The following is a 20,611-nucleotide window of genomic DNA, read 5'->3' as shown; positions in this document are numbered from 1 at the left end:
GCATTTTGAGGACATTCCTAGTCTGAAAGATTTAAACTTCATCTGCTTCTTAAAGTATAGTATTGTAATACTGTAGTGGGACTGGTGGTTGTTGGGCTCTTTCTGGGGGTGGTGGGGTGGGTTTTTTATTTGCTTTTTGTTTTGGGAGTGTTTATAATAAGAGCTTGAATCAGACTGTAATTGCTGTTTATGGGTTTGTAGTTATTTTTACAGCCTCATGCATAGAGAATTAGGAAATGCCTGTAATGTAAATATGAACTTTTTGGTGGCTTTGTTTAGGAGGTCATCTTTATTTTATAGTGCCCTTACTTCCCTGTGCATTTACCAACATTTTATTTGATATCCCTTTATTCTCTGAGTTTTCTGACCAGTTGACCTATTTTTAACTATGTAGTTTAAACCAAACTTAAGGGTTAAACTACCTGATAAAAATGCTTTTGGAAATTGTTATCAACTATACAAAGTTCTTAGTGCCTAAAGTTGTATTAAATCTGTCATCATAGAATGGTTTGTCTTGGAAGGGACATTAAAGATCATCTAATTCCAACCCACCTGCCATGGGTGGGGACCAGATTGCTCAGTGCCCCATCCAACCTGTCCTTGAACACTTCAGGGATGAAGCACCCACAACTACTCTGAACTCCTGTACCAGTGCCTCATCACTCCTACAGTAAAGAATTTCTTCCTAATACCCAGTTTAAACCTACCCTGTTAGTTTAAATTCATTCCGTACTTCTGGACTCATTCCGGCAGGTCCATGTCCTTCCTGTGCTGGCACCCAGAGCTGGATGCAGCACTGCAGGTGGGGTCTCAGCAGAGCAGAGCAGAGGGGCAGAATCCCCTCCCTGGCCCTGCTGCCCACGCTGCTTTGGATGCAGCCCAGGACACGTTTGACTCTCTGGGCTGGGAGTGCCCATGGCTGGGTCACGTCCAGCCTCTCACTCTCCAGCACCCCCAAGTCCTTCTGGGCAGGGCTGCTCTGGGTCTGTTCATCCCCAGCCTGTGCTGGTACTGGGGATTGCCCCAACCCAGGTGCAGCACCAGCACCTGGTCTTGTTAAACCTCATGAGGTTCCCATGGACCTGCTCCTGGAGCTTCTCCAGGTCCCTTTGGGTGGCATCCCATGTTGCTTTAGAGAAGCTCCCATGATTGCTGTGCTTTTATTTTGGAAGTATTTTTTAACATTTTCTGGAGATAACTACTAAAATTTTTTTTTCTCAGTTTGAAAACTTGTATAGGTATACACTAAATAAATTCATGATAATTAAAATATAACACTTCCTGAAGAATTCTGTAATTATTAAGGTTTGAATTTACTTTGTAAATTGTAACATTTACTGGGAGTTAGTGCATGTTGGATGTTTTTTCAGCATTTTTGCATGATTTGTACACACACATTAACTTAAAATCTTGGACAAAGCAAAGATTTTCACCTAGTCTTTGCTTTAATGAGAGTCTACAGTAGTCATCTGCATGCTAATGTGTATCAACATTTAACATGTAAATCAGCAGTTGGCATCAAATTCACATGAAATATTTGGTAGGCTTAGAAATCTGTTTTTAATACCAAAATGGACTTCTTTTATATCTGAAATTTTCTTAATAAATTCTTTACATTTTAGACATTTTGAACCATAGTGACTGCAAAGTAATAGAAAGTTTTCTTCATCTAAAAGAATTTTGGAGTCTTTGGTTCACAGAAGACAGTGTTTAGGAGACAACTGTGTGTCACTGTGCTGAGAAGTGGCATAAGTCATTGTTTAGCGTTTTAAGTTTGAATTCTCCTTTGGGAAACCCTGAACACATAAGAGTGTTACTTGGTGGTTTGTGAGATTGTTTGATTGTCACATTCATGATAGTTTCTGGTTAAAAATTAGCCTCTAAATCACTGAGCTAATAGGAGAGAACTCCACACACAGAGTAAAATCATGCATTCAAGGTTGGGCAGATTTATTTAAATATGATTTTGTAGGCTTTTTTTAGCTTTTTAACATTCTGAAGCTGAAAATAATGTTGAAGGGCTCTTTTATTCCTGCTGCTCATGTCTGGTCATTTGGGAGCTTCATTCTGAATACATATCTCTTGCTTTGCTCTTCAGTGTTTTGACTTCCATCAGAATTCGTTTTGAGTACCATCAGAACTTATCTGCATGGTAGTATATATAATCATAAACATCAAACAAATGTGCATTAAATGTCATCTCTTGCAATATTTTGAAGACAGCATAATAGGACAGACATTCTGATATACATTTGTTGGATATACATCTGGTGTCTGCTGTAATCTGTATCTGCACTGTAACATCAGCAGGCAGACACAACCCTGTCTCCAGGCAGGGAAACTTTCATTCCACACATACACATAAATAAGTGAATAGAAGTAGATCTGATTCTATATTGATATTTCTCCAGTCCCTATGTCTTCTTTTGGGTGAAACACCTTAATTAAGGTCATCTTCTGTTAACACATGTTTTCATTAAGTAATACTCTTGTTTGCTGAGGAGAGAGAGGGTGTCTGTCCAGGTAGTCACCCTGTTATGTAAAAATACTACCTCTTTATGAAAGGATCTTTAAAAATACCCCACCAGAACAACAACAAAAATCCACCACCCCACTCTTTGATTTTCTTTACAATGTCAGCTGTAAAATAATGCAAAATCTGTTCATTGAAGAGTTCTTGTGTTAAAAAACCCCAGAAGCAGAGAAACAAACCACAGCTATCCTGGACTCACCATGATACATAGATAAGGAGTTAGGTTTGATTTTTCAAAAGTAGGTTTCTCTTTTCAGTAGTATGCTGAATTTAAGGCCTATTTCTTGCCCAAGTTTGATACGATCAATTTTGGCAAGTAAGTCAGGGGATAACTGTTTCTCAGATATAGCCGTCACCTTTGCAGGGTATAATAGTGGAGGTAGTGTATATCTCATTTCATTCTATCAGGTCAGCATAACGGGTTCTCAGTTCAAAAGTTTTCACATCTTGTTTGTATATATCTATATCTTTATATCAATCACTGTTGAAATCAAGATACTTTTGCTGTTTTTCCTTAGCTTTTTGCTCTTTTTTGACTTTTCTGCTCTTTACCTTCTGTTTAATTTTTCTGTACTTACAAAACAGTATCCGTTCCATTCACTTTCCTACCCTTGATTTCTGGAAATAATGTGATAGTTGATAAGAGTGAAAACAAATCTGAATTTTACCATCTTCATTACTGCCACCTGTCCTTGATATGTAAGAATCTCTGTGTTATATTCAGACTTGGGCTAATACATCTTGGACCTAATAGAACTCTGCTTAAGGCTTCTCAGACTAAGATTTTTCATCACTTAATACTCAGTTATCTTTTTAACTTTTGATCTCTGAAGGACAGTACACTAGATGGTAATGTAACTTTTGCTTCTGTTCATACCAACTCTATCAAATTTTTTTGTCCTTGGTGTTTCTGAGGGTAAAAAGGTTCAAGGCATTTTGTGCCTTGAACATTGCTTATGCAGAGATGGCACATTCTTTTCTTTAGAAATCTCCTTGTAACACCTACAATACTTGAACAGTATTATGTTCAAGTACAGTTACTTGAACAGTAATATGAAGGTACACTTGCACTTTCTTGAGAGCAGAAACTTGTGCAGTCTTCTGTAGTGGTGGCACAGTCTTGAATATTGGCATATTTTTCAGTGTGAAATGCGCAGAAGTTGTTCGGAACAGCAGCTGCTCCTTTGTAAACTTCTCTCTGTATTGTAAAATGATTGAAGACTGTTCTGAGGTTATGCTTGAAGGGCAAGAAGTGCCCAAACATACTGAAAAAAAACGCTAAAAGGCAGGGCTATCAGTCCCCTAATAAGTGACAAACTAAATGAATGGCTGCTTTAAAGGTAGCAGAGCAGCAGGGCTACTTTTAGTTTCTTCTGAGTATGCTTCAAGACAAACTTCTCATTTTCATGTGTTTGGCAGGAAAGCACCATGAGAAGATGCTTTCAGCTCAGATAGAGTAGGAGTTTATAAGCCATTTTTGGCATTTTACATCAATGTGTTGAACAGTTCAGACATATCAATATGGAGAAGACAAATGGTTTTTTTCTCTTCTGGAAACAAAGGGTTTGTTAAAGTAAGCAGTTTAGGGTTCCAGTCATGACTTTTATACTGTCATTTTATTGATTGCTCTATAATATCTCCGAGAATATATCTGCTGCTGGTCACAGTAGATGCCTGGCTGATGGCCGATTGGGATAAAGACAAAGACAAGCTTTGTAGTCTATATGGTGTAGAGATCTGGCCATTTTAAGAGTGACTTTTCATATCTGAGATCTGACCTGCTGGCTGCAATATTAAGTACTATACTTCAGGAATTAAATCCTTTCAGTGTAGTGCCTGTTAGGAAAAAAGAGTGTTGGCTCAAAAGAGATTTCTCATTAATATTTTTACATTCACTTCATTAGCTGGGATTGCAGGTTTCTAGACATACTTCTCCAGGAGAGTGTAACGAAACTTAACTGCTCAAATGATCTGTTGTTTGAGGAAAACTTTTGGAAGCCAGTTTTATTCTCAAATTGCTTCTGGGTAGCAGTTTTTGTATATTTAACTAGAATACTAAGTGTTCCATAAAGGAAAGAGAAACATACCAAAAGCAGAAAAAAACCACAAAAATAGGGAGTTTATTACTTGGCAAAATGAGAATGTTTTGCAAATATTAATGAGAATAGCTATGTAGCATCCTTCTAGGGATATGTGAGCTGTATTTGCTATAATTCTGCTTCAAGAAATATTTTTTGTTGTCATCCCTCTCTGCAGGGAATTCTCCATTATCTTTAGATAATTCTGTTATTCTTGGACACTTATTTTTTGAACACATTGATTTAAACTAGTAAGATCTGAAATGATCAGATACTTTTTGAAAGAGTATATTTTAGTGTTTAACTGTTTGAATGAATAGTTCTGATTTTGATAAGTCATCTGTAGTCGTAATGTTTATGTTCTGCTTTTTTGACAATAAAGGCTTTGGTTTAGTTTCAATTTCCTCTTTAATAGATTTGAGACATCACCTCAGTATAAGAACTTGTTCACCAATGCTTCCTTTGCTATATGGTCTGCAGTATCTCTGCTTGCAGTCCCAGGAAGGGCTGTTTTATTGGTTAAAATTTGGTTATGTCTTTCATAATTATGGATTGTTTTCTTTAAAGATGTTCTCTCACTGAAATACACTTTATGATTAAAACTTTGACTTTTTGACATGGAAGCTATAAAGGTGAAAGCAGGAATGGATTTAGTAATTTAAAGACATTTTAAATGATATGTTTTTGTTTGCTAACGTCTACATATTAATTAAACGTACATGTAATTCAGAGTACTTTGTTTCTAGAAACTTGCTTTTAGAATAATTTTAATATAATATACATCTGCAGTTTCATACAGTGGTGGAAGTATTCTTGCTCCTGTGTTTAACAAGCACTTCATACAATTTGAATACCATTCAAAGCAGGGAAAGTTAATTGTTTGTTGCACCCCCATTATGAGTTGTCTGTACTTTTGCTCTCATTTTAAAGCTTATTTTTAATTTGCGCTCTGTTTTTTAATGTTAAATTGTTTAGTATAGTTAAAGTTGTGTAATATTATTAGAAATGTTTAATTCATATGTTTTTTGTTTAGTAGTGAATGTTCTTTTAGTATTTGACTTGACTTTTCAGTAGGACTGTAAGATGATGTTTTTCTCTTTCCTACAGGAAATTGTAGAATAGATCTGCAGAACACAAAGGAGTTATTCTTTGATTTAGTGAATTAAAATTGTTTGCATGTAGTTTTCAGATTTGTTGTATTAACTCCTGCTTTTGATTTCCAAAATATTACTAAACAAAAGCAAAGCACTATTTATTTTAAGGAGGTCCCATCAGTAATTATTCTTATTTAATGGATTTTTAGACTTCAGTCAAGTCAAGCGGTAGCAATCAAATGAATTTTTGCTGCTGACATTAATTTACAGGAGTCAACAGGACAAAACTTCACGACATGATAGCTGATCTGGGCGATGATGAGATACCCCACATCCCTTCAGGAATCATTAATCAATCTAGGTCACCCTCTTCTAGAATGACTGATCATGAAGGTGCAAGAGCAGAGGAAGGTACAAAAAATTCAGCTACTTACTATATTTCAGGAGATTTCTTTTAGAAAGCACACACTGTAATTTATTATCCCCTCTGTAAAGCTTAATGCAGTTGCAGATTGCCACATTATTATTTTACTTGCAATTCTTCCTGAATGGTTTTATGAGAATATGGCTTGAGTTTCTGTGGCTTATCATAACTCACCATTATTTCATAAGTTTATTTAAATAACTTCATGTACAGCAGTGTGTTCTGACACTATTCACTATTAAATCCTTGTTTAGAGACACACCCCCCCCATTAGCAAAACCTTTCACAAATAGGTTGTTATTTATTGAGGAGAAAAAAGGTGAGTATTAACATTTGATACACAGTTTGGATTTTAAAATGAAAAGTGGTGATTTAAGTTATGGGATTAATTAGTTTCTTTTCCTCAAATTTCATGTTCTCTTTTGTAAAATTCCCTTGGTCTGCATACGCAAGTTTACAAAGACACTATTTATTTCTTTACAAAAAATTTTTTTAAGTTTCAGGATTATCTTTGGCAATGAAAATAAATGGCAAGCTATTATATATAAAGTCAAGAATCTTGTATTTGGCTTTTAAGTTTTTTGTTTTAAAGGAATGATTTTTCATGTATTAGCTTTGAAATTAGAATCCCATTATGTAGATTGGCCTCTACTTAAAACATATTAATTCATAATACTCATGTGTTTTCAGATTTGGCTCTTTCAGGATGATCTTTGACCCATAAGGCCTGGCACGGTATCAACTATAGCAGAAATGGAATTTACATTACTACTGATTCCAGGAATCTGTTGGTTCTCCTGTTCTTTTTCACCCTTAGTCTCACAAATGCCTGTCACCAGGCAAGCAGAAAAGCACCCCAAACCACATTTCAAGGAGTTTTTTTTGTTCCTCCCCCAAAACTGTCATTTTACAACAGTCATCTTTTTTACTGCTTTCCATTCCATTTTTATTTCCATTTTCAAGATGAAGCAGTATCAAATTGACCTGTGGAGTGCAATTGAAAAATCTACAGTTGAAAATCCACCTGCTGAAACTTGTTTAGGTTGTTTTTGGGTTTAGTGTTTACATGCTTTAGGTTGCCTTTTAGCCATGTTTGGGTATTAAGCCCATGTCACCCTACAGTTAGGATTTTCTAGATCTGTCTTAGGCTGTTTTTCTTAGGCCATACATGTTGTACAAAGGAACACAGACACGGACCTTGTTACAGACAGGGATATTGTCTCAGGTAGGGGCCTTATATCTAAAATAATACAGGACAAATTAATCTTTTTGAAGAAATAGATGCTTGATTTGAATTTGGTATGGACTGACTTTTATTGCCTGGTTCTTGTAGCACAAACACTGTGTTACCCTTCAAGTAAAGATTGTTCACGCTGTTTAAATAAACTGCTTTCATGTTTATATTTTCATGCTATTTAATGTGTCCATATGTTTTTAACTTGTTGGTGTAGTTTGCTCTTTATTTATTAAGAGTAATAATAATTAATATCTCCGTCATCTTACTGCTCATTGTGGTTGCTGCATAGTTTTTAAACTTGAATATTAGAGTGTAAATTCTGCTATTTCCATCCTGAATGATATGTGGCTTTTTGAGTTTTTGTCTGTACCATATGGTGCAAAGCTGTGAACAAACAGGCTGTGTTGTATTTGAATTCCTTCTAGGTGTGTTATGAGGCCAAACACTTCATTATCATCAAATACAGATTTTGTACCATGGAGTACAAATAGAGATTCTACTCAATTATTTATTCAGCTGTGTTCTAAAAGCTAAGATTTTGCAGGTAGCTTTAAGCTTACTTCCTGAGATATGCTAGCCTATGCTGATCAATTTTATCAAACCACAATTTTCTTGTGACTATATGGAAATTTTGTGCTACACTTTGGAATATTACAGTTCTGAGGCAGTGTTTGATAATTTTTTTCTTAAAGGGAGGAACTGGCCTTAACTGGCTTGCAGTGTCTCTTTCATACCTCTAAAGGTGTGAGAGTTTGGCTTTTGGCTTGGGTTTGTTTGTTTGTTTGTTTGTTTTTTCACTCTGAGCTGCCTGGTTTAGTATGATGATATGCCATAATCACACTTGATAATTTTAGCCATGAGAAATTGCAGTTTTCATTTCAACATATTCTATTACTTTCAGAAATAGTATCCACGTGATTTTCCATCCAGTGTAGAGAGAATTACTTTCTTCTCTGGTTGTTTTTCAGTTTTAATATCTATAGATTGTGGAGGTGTCAATCTACAGATTGACAGGAAAAAAGCAGTAACAGCTAATTGCTTGGGTATGAACAGCTGCTTTTGGTGTACCACATAATAACTTTGTGGGAAACAAGGTTAAGATGTCCCTGTTGTACAGTACACATCCACAGCCTATATGAACATACACATCTGATCAGATATTAAAGCAGTTTCAGTTTGTACAAGTATTACTGCTTGATTTTGACTTAATTATGCATGATGTCAAGAACTTGAAGGTAAGAAGTGCTGGTTAGGATTGGCTAAGGAAATATTTAATTAGACAATTTTATATTTCAATATTTATTTCACCTAGTTTTACCTACAAAGGAACTTGTACTATCTCATTTTTACTTTATACTTCCTGAGCACAAACTCAGTTAAGCATTTATATAGTGCTATGAGAATAATACTGTACTGTGTGTTTGAAAAATGTTTGAGTTTTTTTTCCAGATGAAAAGCATTCAAAAGTCATTTATTTAACTGTCATTTGCATATATCTGTTGATGCATTGTTTTGGCATGTGAAGATGTGGGTCTTTATTTTTAGTAGCTGTAACATCATGCATTTTTCATTGTGTTACTATTCTGCCTTTTCTTTTTTACTAAAGCAGTTTGCAACCATTTTTTAGAATTCTCAGATATGCCTCACTTTAAAATATAAAATTCACAAATAAATTACAGAATGCACTGTACATACATATGGGCAACTTTAGTATTGAGAAATAGTCTTTGGAATTTCAAGTAGCATTAATTTTGAAGCTTCAGAGCTTCAAAAGAGATAGTCACTCATGCAGACAAAACTTGATGAATTTGTAGTGTAGGTTTTTGATGTGGTGATCCTTAATTTTTATTATAAAGCATAGGAAAGTTGATCTGTTAAGGTCGGGTGACATTAATTTCACAAAGAATTAGAATGACAGGTTATGGGGCTTATCTATACCGTGTGGGCCTGTCCTAAAGATCAAATAGAAGTTCACAGGAAAGTAAATAGGTGTTTTGTAGGAATATGTCTTTTTTGAAATACAAGTGGTTTGTAGTACACTGTCAAATGTAGAGTTTTAGTAAATTACTAATGGAAATGAAAAGCTTATTCATATCAGGGCATGGTAAGCCATTTTGGGCTGTTAATGTAATGTAGCATTCTTAGGAGTCAAACCTCTGTATAGATTGCAAATAATTTTACAAGAGGTGAGTGTGCATAGTTAGAATATTGTTTGCTCTTTTTTTACAATTGTAGGAACAACAATCTGTATTTTTACATAGATTATGTTCTTAGATTCTCACAAATGGTTGTGTTGACTAATGTGCTAATGAGGTTACATCTCTTTATAGTACAGTAGTTCTGAAGCATTAGAACCTGTTTTATTCTTGAGAAGCGGTGTATTTTGATCTACCTGGACTGGCTCCTCTTTTCCCAACCCAGCAGTGGTGCCAGACATCTATAACTTTACACCTGATTTCTTTCACCTTCCTTCAGTCGGAGTGGACTGGAGCTAGGTTACCATGCAGATAGTGGCCATATAGAATAATGGAGATGTGTATTCTAAACAGGAGTGTGTTAATTATTAGTCCTCTTGTTTGGAACTACTTTTAGAAGACAAAAACTGCAGGAAACTGGAATGATTTTCTCTGAGATTGAAGGGTTTTCTAGGAGGATTAGAAATAAGGAGTGGCATTAAAAGGGAGGCCATAACTCTCTCTACCAGATCAGTGAAATTCAAAATCAAGCAAGTTTAATTTTTCAAGATGTCAAATATAATTCAACATATTTTGCAGATGCTTATACTTTGCTAAAGTTCACACATACCTTAATTTTACATACTCCACTTAACAAGTGTTGCTATTTCTAAATGGAATAGAAAACTGAGAAGTAAAAGTAGCTTCTGAAATGTGCTGAAGTGTTACAATGTTTAAGCTTGCATTCCTGTTCCTTACTGCTAAATTGGTATTTGTGGGTTGAGGGAGATTTACAGAATCATTGAAGAGGGTAAAAATGTGGGTGAATATTTTAAACTTTTTTATTTAGATGTGAATTCATAGTGAATGGCTATATATAACTTTTATTCATTCTAAATTATAATTAATAGGAATGTTAAATTTTAATTTGAGGAAGGCATAGCTAGATGACATGGGTATCGCTTGAGTGTACTTTAAAATTAGAATCCAAAATCATGTCGAGAAACTAAAAGAGAAAATGAATAAATAATAGGTGTTTCAATTTTTTCAGTTGTCTGAAAAAACTCAAAGTGGAAGAGATTTTTGCAGGAGTCTTTTGCTTGAGGAATTAAAAAATATTTCAGTATACAAATAGAAATATTTGACAAGTATATTAAACACAAAGACTTATTTGCAAGTGGATAGAAGGCAGGAAGCATGGTGTAATGAATGAAAAACTCAGCTGAGAATTTGAATACCTGGGATGTACATTTGATATTGCAGTGTAAAGTAATGTCAGTCAAGTCACTCGTCAGTATCAAAACCTCTATAAAGTAAGTTGAGATGAAATGACAAAGCATGATACAAGAGTTGTGTGTATAATGTGTGTGTGTTTGCACATGTGTGTGTTTTCATGCTCTTGTTTTTTTTCTTTTATTTGGGGCTGTATGTAGTACATAAAAGTTCAGTTTTAAGCTCTCCTTTGCTGTTAAGTGATGAATAATGCAGCTTTTCATCAGTTTGAATTACTCTATTGAGACTTAAACAAACTGTTTTGTTCTTTGTAGCTGAGCCAATAACATTTCCACCTGGAGGAGGCAAGTCATTTATTATGGGTTCTGATGATGTGTTGTTAAGTGTACTGGGCCTTGGAGACCTTGCAGACTTGACAGTAACAAATGATGCAGACTATAGTTATGATGTAAGTGCAATTTTATTTTAAAATTCTTTATACAGTTTAACCAATAATAGTTGAGTCCCTTCTCCTCAACCCTGAACGTTACTGATGCACTTCTTCATTCCTTTAGTAAAAGCTGTTACTTTGAAAGAAAAAGCACCTTGTGAATGAACTGAGTAGTTCGGGTAACCAGAATTGGGTTTGTTCTACGTTAATAATTTAATTCAGATTTTGTCACTGGGAGGGTATGTGTTATGACATAAAATACATATTCATGTCTTAACATGACCAAAATGACAGTTATACATTGAAATGGAGTGTTGAGTAGATGTGGCATGAAACATAAATATTGGTATTATTTATTTGCTGTCCTTTTGATGAGTAAGTAGTGTTAACAGCATAGACTGTATATGTAGTAGTATATTTTAGATGTAAACTTTTAGAGGGTATTTTTATTCTAATCCAGTGTTCTGACATTCCTTTCACCATGTTCATTAAGCTTCTACCAATAGAGTTAAACAATTTTTCATTGGCTGGTTAGGGAAGTGTTCAGGTAAGTTTTGCATGCAGTATTGTATTAAAAACATTGTATTGGCTTAACCACAGATGGCAGTTTTGTAGTGTATTTTGTAGTGTATCTTTTGTGAACTACAAATTCTTAATAAAACAGCGTGTAGCTGTTTTGCTTATTCCGAGATGGAGAGGTACTTGGAGGTAAGCCAGGACTAAACTCAGAAAGCATTAAAATGAATATAATTGATCCCAACTAATGAAACTGTCACATGAGAGAGAATCTGTGCTACTTGTGACAAAACAGTTTTTGTGATGCAAAGGGTGATGCAGAACAGAGGTTACCTTTGCCCTTGGGAAATTTAAAGCAGAGAATAGCTGATAAATACACAAATATGTAGTGCTGCCTGAGCTAATAAGAAATTTGCAGTAGAAGCACACATTTGTTGAAGGTTGGAAGGTGTTAATCCTGTAGATGAAATTGATCTTACTTTTTCAATGTAGTTGAATTCTCAAAATTTTCTCACTGAAAGCCTTTCTTAGAGGCTCTTTTAATTTCTTTGATTTGGGAGGTGAGTGGCAAGAGGCTCTTTCATGCTCCAGTATCTGGAAGTATACAGGAGACAAAAGCCAGAAGTAGTTTTGTTTTCTTACTGGACCATTCACCGAAAATGAGTTGAGATTGACTGTAATTGTCACTTGGTTTTGCTGCTTCTTGTCCAGTCCTCCTTTCCCAGTGCTCTTACAATGTTTTCTTCCTTTTAAAGCATAGCTGAAAAATGAACAGTGGCTTCTGACTTCATGTGTCAGAAAAAACAAATTATAAAATAACGCAGGTGGCAACGATTTTTTTGTATTTAAGATGACACTGTCCTGTTACGACTTTGAAGAGACTGAAATTCAGATGCCATTAGTTCTTCATCACAATGTTTCTTTGGGTTAAAAAGTCCTTGATAGTTTTTAATTTCTGAAATTGTTCCCTCATAGCTATGGATTTGCAGCACAGTAAGACCATGTCTTGCGTTGTACCTTTAATACAGTACTTGCAGTGCATCGTAGTCTAATGCCCTTGTAAGCTGAAGGCACCTCCTTCTCCAGTATATCTCCAGACAAGCAGGTGTTACACTCAGTTAATGTGCAAGTAAAACGAGAACAACTAAAAAGACCTCAAACCAGAACACTTAATGCATTTGCTCCCAATAGGTCCATGCTCTTCAAATAGCTTTTGTGAGGCATTAGAGTGCATGAGTAAATTAGGCTGCAACAGGCTTCCAGTAGCTTTCATGTATCACTCCTTGATGAGTGTTGTATTTTGAAAAGGAGAGGATATGCATACAGGATGGGGGTTAAGTATAAATCTTAAGTAGGAATTTCAACTATAACTCAAAAGATTTCTGTATGCTTGATTAAATTCACAAGTTGTCTCCAAGACTAGTCATCTGTTAAACAGTACAGTCATCTTAAGTCATGTCTTTCTTATTTTCTAGTTACTTACATTGTCTTCAGTGCATGCAGTTGTTTGTACACTGAGGGAGTAGTACTGCCAAATTGGATGCTCACATTTGTATATTTTTGGATTCTGTAGCAGCAGACAATGGTGTTTTTCTGCATTAGGACTGACTGAAAAATGGCAGGCTTTCCTTTATCGGGGCCTGTAAACTTGGAAATCTCCAATAAGTTGCAACATTATCAAGAAAAAAGTAATATTAAAACATAAAAAGATATTGACTGCAGTTATTAATTATTGTTTTCTAAAATTTTTGTTTGCTCTTGGGGAGTACTTGTTTGAGATAGGGAAATGAATGTCTCCTTACAGTGTGTTAGGATTCTGCAGGGACAAGGAAAAGGTCTTCATCGCCTGGTGCCTTTTTTGTTGTTGTTGTTTAGAGGGAGTTGGTTTTTGGTTTTTTTTTAGCTCAGGTGTAGTTTCAGTCTGGTTTGCCTGTTCTTTCAAGACAGAATGAGTGGGTTGGTTGATCCTTCTTGATTTTTAGTAAAGTCCATGGAAAAAGGGAAGAGCAACTAGTGAAGTTGTATGGTTCCATGGTCTGTCTTCTCATGACTTTGAGTGTCTTGCCAGTGTGTGTTTATGAATACACACTTAGAGTAGAGCGCCCAGGCTCAGTGGGGCAGTCTGTCCATCTACACCTCCTGTTTTGAGAGGCTTTGGAGATGTCAAACTTTCGAACATTGATATACACTGTCACATTTCACTACTTTTCCATTATTCCTCTAGCCCATTTTGTGAAATAATCTCACATTTAGCCTTTGTAATCATCAAATCCCTTTTCCAAATCCTTGACTGTGTTTTTCTGAGATGGAGTTGGGTTTTTTGGAAATATATTACTGATTAGCTTTTTTTCTTAGAGATTGCAAGGACCTCTTTAAAAACGTATCAGCTGTTCTCTAACTCTTGCAGTGAGGATATCAAGATCCGTTAGAAACATGGATAGGGAAAAGAATTTTAAAAAATTGGTTTTTTATTACTAGTTTTCTAGTAAAGTGTATGTGGTGTCTTCTAAAAGAACCAAGATGTTCCAGTCCATTTTAAAAAAAGTTGAAACTTCAAAGCTGTACTTAAAATAGGGGATGTACCTTACTTTTCATAACTTGTGTAAATTCTAGTAGATTTTAGCAGATTTCTCTGTACTGCTGAAAACTACCATTGCAACAATCCTTTTAAGAAAAAAAAAGAAAGAAAAAGAGACATAGAATCAACTCTTTTCATATTTTGAAAAATAAGGATCACTGTATCCATTTCTGACTTCCTCAAATGAGTTTTCATCACAACTGTAATAGATATTATTGTTGTGTGGATGCACATTGCACCCAAAAAATTGCAAGTCTTCTGCATAATCTGGGACATATCGTGCTAAAATTAAGGATTGCTATTTCAAGTTTTTGACTTTAATTTCTCTAAGCCCCAGATAACCGCAAATGCAACGCAATGTGAGTTAGCTAGGTGGGTGAATATGTAATGTAATGAGGATTTAAAATATCAAGGAACTCTATTTGCTAGGAAAATACCTTTTTTGTTTCCCCCTTTCTTGTTTCCCCCTTTCTTTCCTCCCTTCTCTTTTCCATTTGGGGAGGGAAATAAATCAAACAGTTTGGTCCAAATTATGTTAATGCAGAACTCCAGAATTCTACTCTGTTTCCTGAAACAAAAGATAATTCTTTTTATGAAGCTTGTATATAATATGCAGTGTATTGATAAATAACTTAAATCTCAGTAAAAATATTGCAGTATTCAGTGTACTCTGAAGTAGGAAGACTGGAAACAAAATGCTTTTTTATTATATGTATTTCTTGGTTGGTATTTAAAAAACCCTAAAAATTCAGGTTACGTGTCTGACTTGATTGGAATTAGATAAAGTTTGCACTTACGTCAGAAATTTACAGTAATACAGTGGAAAAGCTAATGTCTGCACATCTGTAACTCAGAACAGTAAATTTTATTGTCTGAACCTCTTTGCTTTGTTGGATAGAACTGAATTTGGATTGAGTGAGTCGTGATAATTCACTCCAGGTTATAGACTTGTTCCAGAAATACTTACTGCAGTACATGTTACACTGTAATCTAATTATTTTCAGTCCTGACAGATAAAAGGTAGTAAGATTTGATTAGCCATGGGAGATTTTAATTTCTTATTAGTGTTGCTGAAATTAGTTTGAGATGTCAAGCTATTCTGGCCTACAGTCAAGAAACATACTTTAACAATTACATGCTGAATAGGTAGTGTGTAAGACAAAGGATACAATTAGTTTCAATTAATTCTTAGTTTGCTTATTTTGTTCATCTAATTCAAGTCAGTTTTCTAAATTGCCTTTAGGGGAAGAGAGAAGTACTCAGATAAACTCATGTTATTTCTGTATGATGGAGGCTTAGGATGGGATGTAGTCTTTTAAGGGTCTGCTTGCTGCATAAATATAAATTATATTCAAAGCCGTAAATTAGTCTCTTGCAGTCACTAGAAGGGCTTGGATTTTTCTAGTAACTCTTCTGAATTACCTATAATTAATATTAAGCAGCTGTAATTATTGTATTTTAGCCTAACAGTCTATAAGTTAAGAGTATGAATTGAATGTTCACAGTATATAAGTTTGCATATATTGTTTCACAAAGCTAAATTATTGTCTCACAAATATATATAAACTCATTAAAGACTTAAGCATATTTGTGTAATGTTATGTTTAAAATCTTGACAAATGTATATTGAAATTTTGATTAGCTATTTGTATGTACATAACTTCACCTGTAGAAGTATTCAAGAACTATGTATGTTTCTTTTCAGTCTCAGTCAGGTTACTCATCTGAGGAAGATCACGCACCTCAAGTTCATTTTTATTGTGTTTAAACCTTTTGATGGCTATAATCTCTTTCTGGGGTGCAGACAGCATGATACACAATGAAACATTTCTCTTTCTGCAAGGAAGAATTAGTGTCATTGCACAAAAGTATTAAAATCAGTTCTGAAAATCAAGTCTTCTTTTTTGTGTGTTTAACATTATATATCACTCCAGCCTGGGTCAAAGGAAATTATTACAACAGAAAAATTTGCAGATTGTCTAGCTGGCCAGATGTGGTTGTAGATTTATATAGATAAATCAATAGATAAATGCACACTTAAGGTTGAATATATATTAGCTGAATCAAGCATAGGCTGTTTTCTAAAAATATGAGGGGCTATATATAAAATACGTATTTTAAAATCCAAGATAAAATCACTCCTTTCCTTTTCTCTTTTAAGTTGCCAGCTAATAAAGATGCCTTCCGAAAGACATGGAACCCTAAGTATACGCTACGCAGTCATTTTGATGGAGTGCGAGCATTAGCTTTTCATCCTGTAGAGCCTGTGCTGGTTACAGCCTCTGAGGACCATACTCTAAAACTTTGGAATTTGCAGAAAACAGTTCCTGCCAAAAAGCAAGTATATGGGTTTTTATAAAGCATCAGTTGTGTTTTAAACGCCTTTGAAATTGATTAAACTCTTATGTTTTCAGAGATTTCAGTAGAGAGTTTGTGTGGTATAATAACTCTTCTTTTTCTTTCAGGAGTGCCTCTTTAGATGTAGAACCCATCTACACATTTAGGGCCCACATGTGAGTGTTTGACATTATTCATGGCTGATGAATATATTATCATTATCTCATGTATTGATAAAAAACTTCAGTGTAAAAGCCTCAAATTATACTGTTTTTACATTGTTTAGACATGGTGCATTATACTTTGTAAAGCAGTTTAATACCAAGTCCCTGTCATGAATTGCAGAGTCCATGTTAACAAGAACAAGAAAGTGGCAAATTTGATTAGTTGCAGTGGAAAGGAGCGATTACAGGTGATTATAATGAAATCACCTAAGACATGTCTCAGACTGTGGATTTTATATGTAATATGTGGAAAAGATGAGTAAGGTAGAGGCTGGTCTTGGCTAGTAGCTTCAGATCAGGTCTGACTCTTAATGATTTTTCAGCTTGTGTTAACTGCTTTATTACTGCCTGAGTTTCTCTTGCTAATTTTGAATTCTGCTTTCTTTCGATAAGAAGGCAAGATAAAAATGCACAGTTGATAGCCAGAGTAGTACTTTGCTTATATTAAGTAAAGATCCACCCTCCAACCCAGTTAGCAGGCAAACTTTAAGAGGATTCTTTGATAAGCGTGCAAGTGGATGGCTCTTCTTGTGCTGGCCTCAAAAAACAGCAAAAAAGAAAATTAATTCATAGTTTTTATTAGGAAATTTACGCATGCTCTTATCACTCTCTCCTTCCCTTCCACCACATGATAGAACATAATGTCTTAGTTTCTCATTTATTACCTAAGGCATAAAACACTGTTCCCCAGGATTGGGTGACCAATTTGTCCTCATGAAATACAAGTTCTTGTGAGTGATACAGAGGGTCACTGACCAGTTGAATTCTCCAGATCTCTGTCCGCATTTAAGCTGTTACTTGTGTGTTTGTTAGTGAATACCAAAAGGTAAGGTTTGGGGAAATTCTGATAGAGAACTGATCCCCACCCTGTGACTTCTAGTGTGATGAAACAAAATAATTTTACTGTTTTTCCCCTCAGGCAGTTACTGAGCAACATTACCTTTCTGCCCATCTTTACTCTTCGCTTTTCCAAATGCATAGGTGGATTCAACCAGTAGTCTTCCTTTTCAGCATCTTCAAATATGTAGTTCTAGTTTGTTTAGCTGCACTCATTTATATCATGAGCGTGGCCATCAGATGACCCAGGCACCTAATTTTGGGCGTATGGGTTTACAGTACAGTTAAGCCTGTGGTGGTAGTAGTGTGTCCATAGTAGTAGACCTGTTTCTTTCTTTGGGCTACAACTTGTGCTTGTCTGGTATCACAGCAGGCAGGTTGAAGAAGTTAAACCAGTAGGAGTCTAACTTTGGCCAAAAGGTACAGGTTTTAGGATCATTTCTCTGAACCAGTTTCCTGGGGCATAGGTTACTATCTGTTCCTAAAAAGTAGGATGAGAAAATAGTTGCCAGGGAGGAGGGTTGCAGCCACCTCTGTCTGCACAGCTAGCTGTTAGGTTGGCACAGACGCTGTAAAAGCTCACTATTTATAGGTTCTAGTTACTGTTGCTTCTGAGAAATACAGTGGAGTTCTTTGAATAGCTTCAGTTTGCATAGTGTTAGTTAATTACTTATGATTATTTTAATAGAGATTGCAATCACTTGTGGAGGCTTTAAAAATGTTTTAATAGACTTTTTCTATGGAGTTTAAGGGGTTCTTGACTGCTTGAGCCAGTCCAGATTTTTTTTGAAAATAGCCAAATTTTCACTTCTATCCTGTAGGCAGTTACCAATCAGCTTTTTTCTCTGTCTCTCAATAGTGGACCTGTATTGTCATTGGCAATTAGTTCCAATGGAGAACAGTGTTTCAGTGGTGGTATTGATGCAACCATCCAGTGGTGGAACATGCCTAGCCCTAGTGTGGATCCATATGATACCTATGGTAAGTACCTTTTAAAAGATGAACAACTTCTGACCATTGTCTTGTACATTATTTTTCCGCTTGATGTTAATCTGTTTTCTAGAACTTTCGTGAAATATTGCTACCATTTCCCAGCTACACTGTGTGTTTTCAACTACTTATGTGTGGCAAACATCAGCTATTTATTCCTGCTTGCACTGGTGATGTACTTTGTGTAGAATAGTAATAGGGACACTTAGCAATTCCTGAGATCTATGCAGTAAAGAAAAAAAAATCATAGTGTATTTTTGAGAAACAAAAAATTTTGAACCAGAATTACAACTTCTTAATGATTATTTATTTCTTCTGATGGAAATTTGCAAGAAAACTGAGATAAGTATGCTCAGATTCTATGGCCCATGTTTCTGACTTGCATCCCTAACTTTAGATATCTTTAATTTTAGATGCCTCTAAAATTAAATAGCTGATAACTGCTTGGAAAACTCTGCATAGATTTTGAAACCCTCTATAAAAGGCAACTATAAAGTATCAGGGAAGTGGAAATAAGATTCCCAGCTCCACAGGAAAAAATTAGTCCTTTTTTAATTATTATTGTGCTTGAGAGTTTTAGACCGCACCTATGTGTCAGCAGAGTGTGCTGAGTAAAAACCACATGAAGTGAGCATCCAATATTTAAGTAGAAAGCTGATTTTCTGCACCTTGTACAAAGGAAGGACTGTGATCAAGCGTCTTTAAGATGTTGAATTTGGAAGGAAGAAATTAGAGAGGAGGTGATAACAAGAGTGTATAATTCTGGAAATGGGGACATACTTGTTTGAGTTGTTTATGGGGTTTTTTTTTTATTGGCTGCTTTGGTACGGTAGGGTTTTTTGGTTTGAGTTTGTTTGTCTTCCTGTTTGATTGGTTGGTTTTTGTGAGATAGATGGCAGTGGTTGTGGAAAATGACTTGTGTAATATTTTAACTGTTACTTAAACAGGAAGGGCAGGAGGGATATACAGCTGGTTTATGTGGAATTTAATTTAGGTTGAGGTACAAGAAATACTTAATGCTTCTTCACTAAAAAGGTTTCCTTTCTGATTTTTTTTCCAGAGCCAAACGTTCTAGCTGGCACATTAATTGCTCACACAGATGCAGTCTGGGGTCTTGCTTACAGTGGTGTAAAGAATCACTTACTCTCTTGTTCAGCAGATGGCACTATTAGGTTATGGAACCCACCGGAAAAAATTCCCTGTATTTGCACTTACAATGGAGAGAAAGGTAAGTTTTTGCAGTGGTTTTGAAGATCTGTTATGAGGCAGCTGATGTTGCATCTAGGCTCGTTATCTCCATTTATCCAAACTAGGTAACATAGCTAAAAGAGTAACTTGTAATAAAATAACCATGGTGCTGTAGCATTACTTTAAAGAAAAGAGCAAATATCTTCTTTAAGTATGACCTTAAATGTTTAAACTGTCAGGAATTTTGTAAGTGTTTTGTTCTTTCTAAAGATACTTTTTGCTCTTTCTAGAGCATGGAATACCCACATCAGTCGACTTTATAGGTTGTGACCCTGCTCATATGGTGGCATCTTTTAACACTGGCAGCACAGTCATCTATGATTTAGAAACATCCCAGTCAGTGGTAATGTTTTCATCACAGGTAGAATCTGGTGAGTAGAGGTCTTCTGTAATTAATCTTACCTATCTTGAATGAGGTACCTGTTGTTTTATTAGGGTACCTCATTGTATGGTGCAGTAAATAAAAAATTTTACTTGTCTACTGCTTCATTCAGTTTGAAAGATGATTAGATGCTTGAAGATACTTGGAACAAACACTACAGAAAGGTGTTTTAACCCCTCTACTCTGCTCTTGTGAGATCCTGCCTGGAGTGCTGCATCTGTCTCTGGGGCTCCAGCATAAGAAGGACACAGACCTGTTGGACTGAGTCCAGAGCAAGGCCATGATGATGATCCCAG

General features: G+C 35.4%; 1 protein-coding gene across 4 annotated transcripts in view; it reads left to right on the top strand.

Moving 5' to 3' along the window:
* The window catches only part of STRN3 (striatin 3), a 61,471-nt gene that overhangs the window by 35,026 nt on the left and 5,834 nt on the right, over window positions 1-20,611 (top strand). For 2 of the 4 annotated variants that reach the window (XM_066188372.1, XM_066188371.1), the window contains exons 9-15: window positions 5,976-6,116; window positions 11,088-11,221; window positions 16,459-16,634; window positions 16,763-16,810; window positions 18,555-18,676; window positions 19,746-19,913; window positions 20,164-20,304. In XM_066188372.1, coding sequence (XP_066044469.1) covers window positions 5,976-6,116; window positions 11,088-11,221; window positions 16,459-16,634; window positions 16,763-16,810; window positions 18,555-18,676; window positions 19,746-19,913; window positions 20,164-20,304 — 930 coding nt within the window. The remainder of the gene's footprint in view (window positions 1-5,975; window positions 6,117-11,087; window positions 11,222-16,458; window positions 16,635-16,762; window positions 16,811-18,554; window positions 18,677-19,745; window positions 19,914-20,163; window positions 20,305-20,611) is intronic. The other 2 variants (XM_066188374.1, XM_066188373.1) reach the window with 1 other exon arrangement.

The sequence above is a fragment of the Chamaea fasciata genome, unplaced genomic scaffold, assembly GCF_029207755.1.
Source record: "Chamaea fasciata isolate MVZ Bird 193981 ecotype frontalis unplaced genomic scaffold, bChaFas1.0.hap1 SCAF_7, whole genome shotgun sequence".
Lineage (NCBI taxonomy): Eukaryota > Metazoa > Chordata > Aves > Passeriformes > Sylviidae > Chamaea > Chamaea fasciata.
The sequence above is the reverse complement of the archived record's forward strand: the minus strand, read 5'-3'. Positions and strand labels throughout refer to the sequence as shown.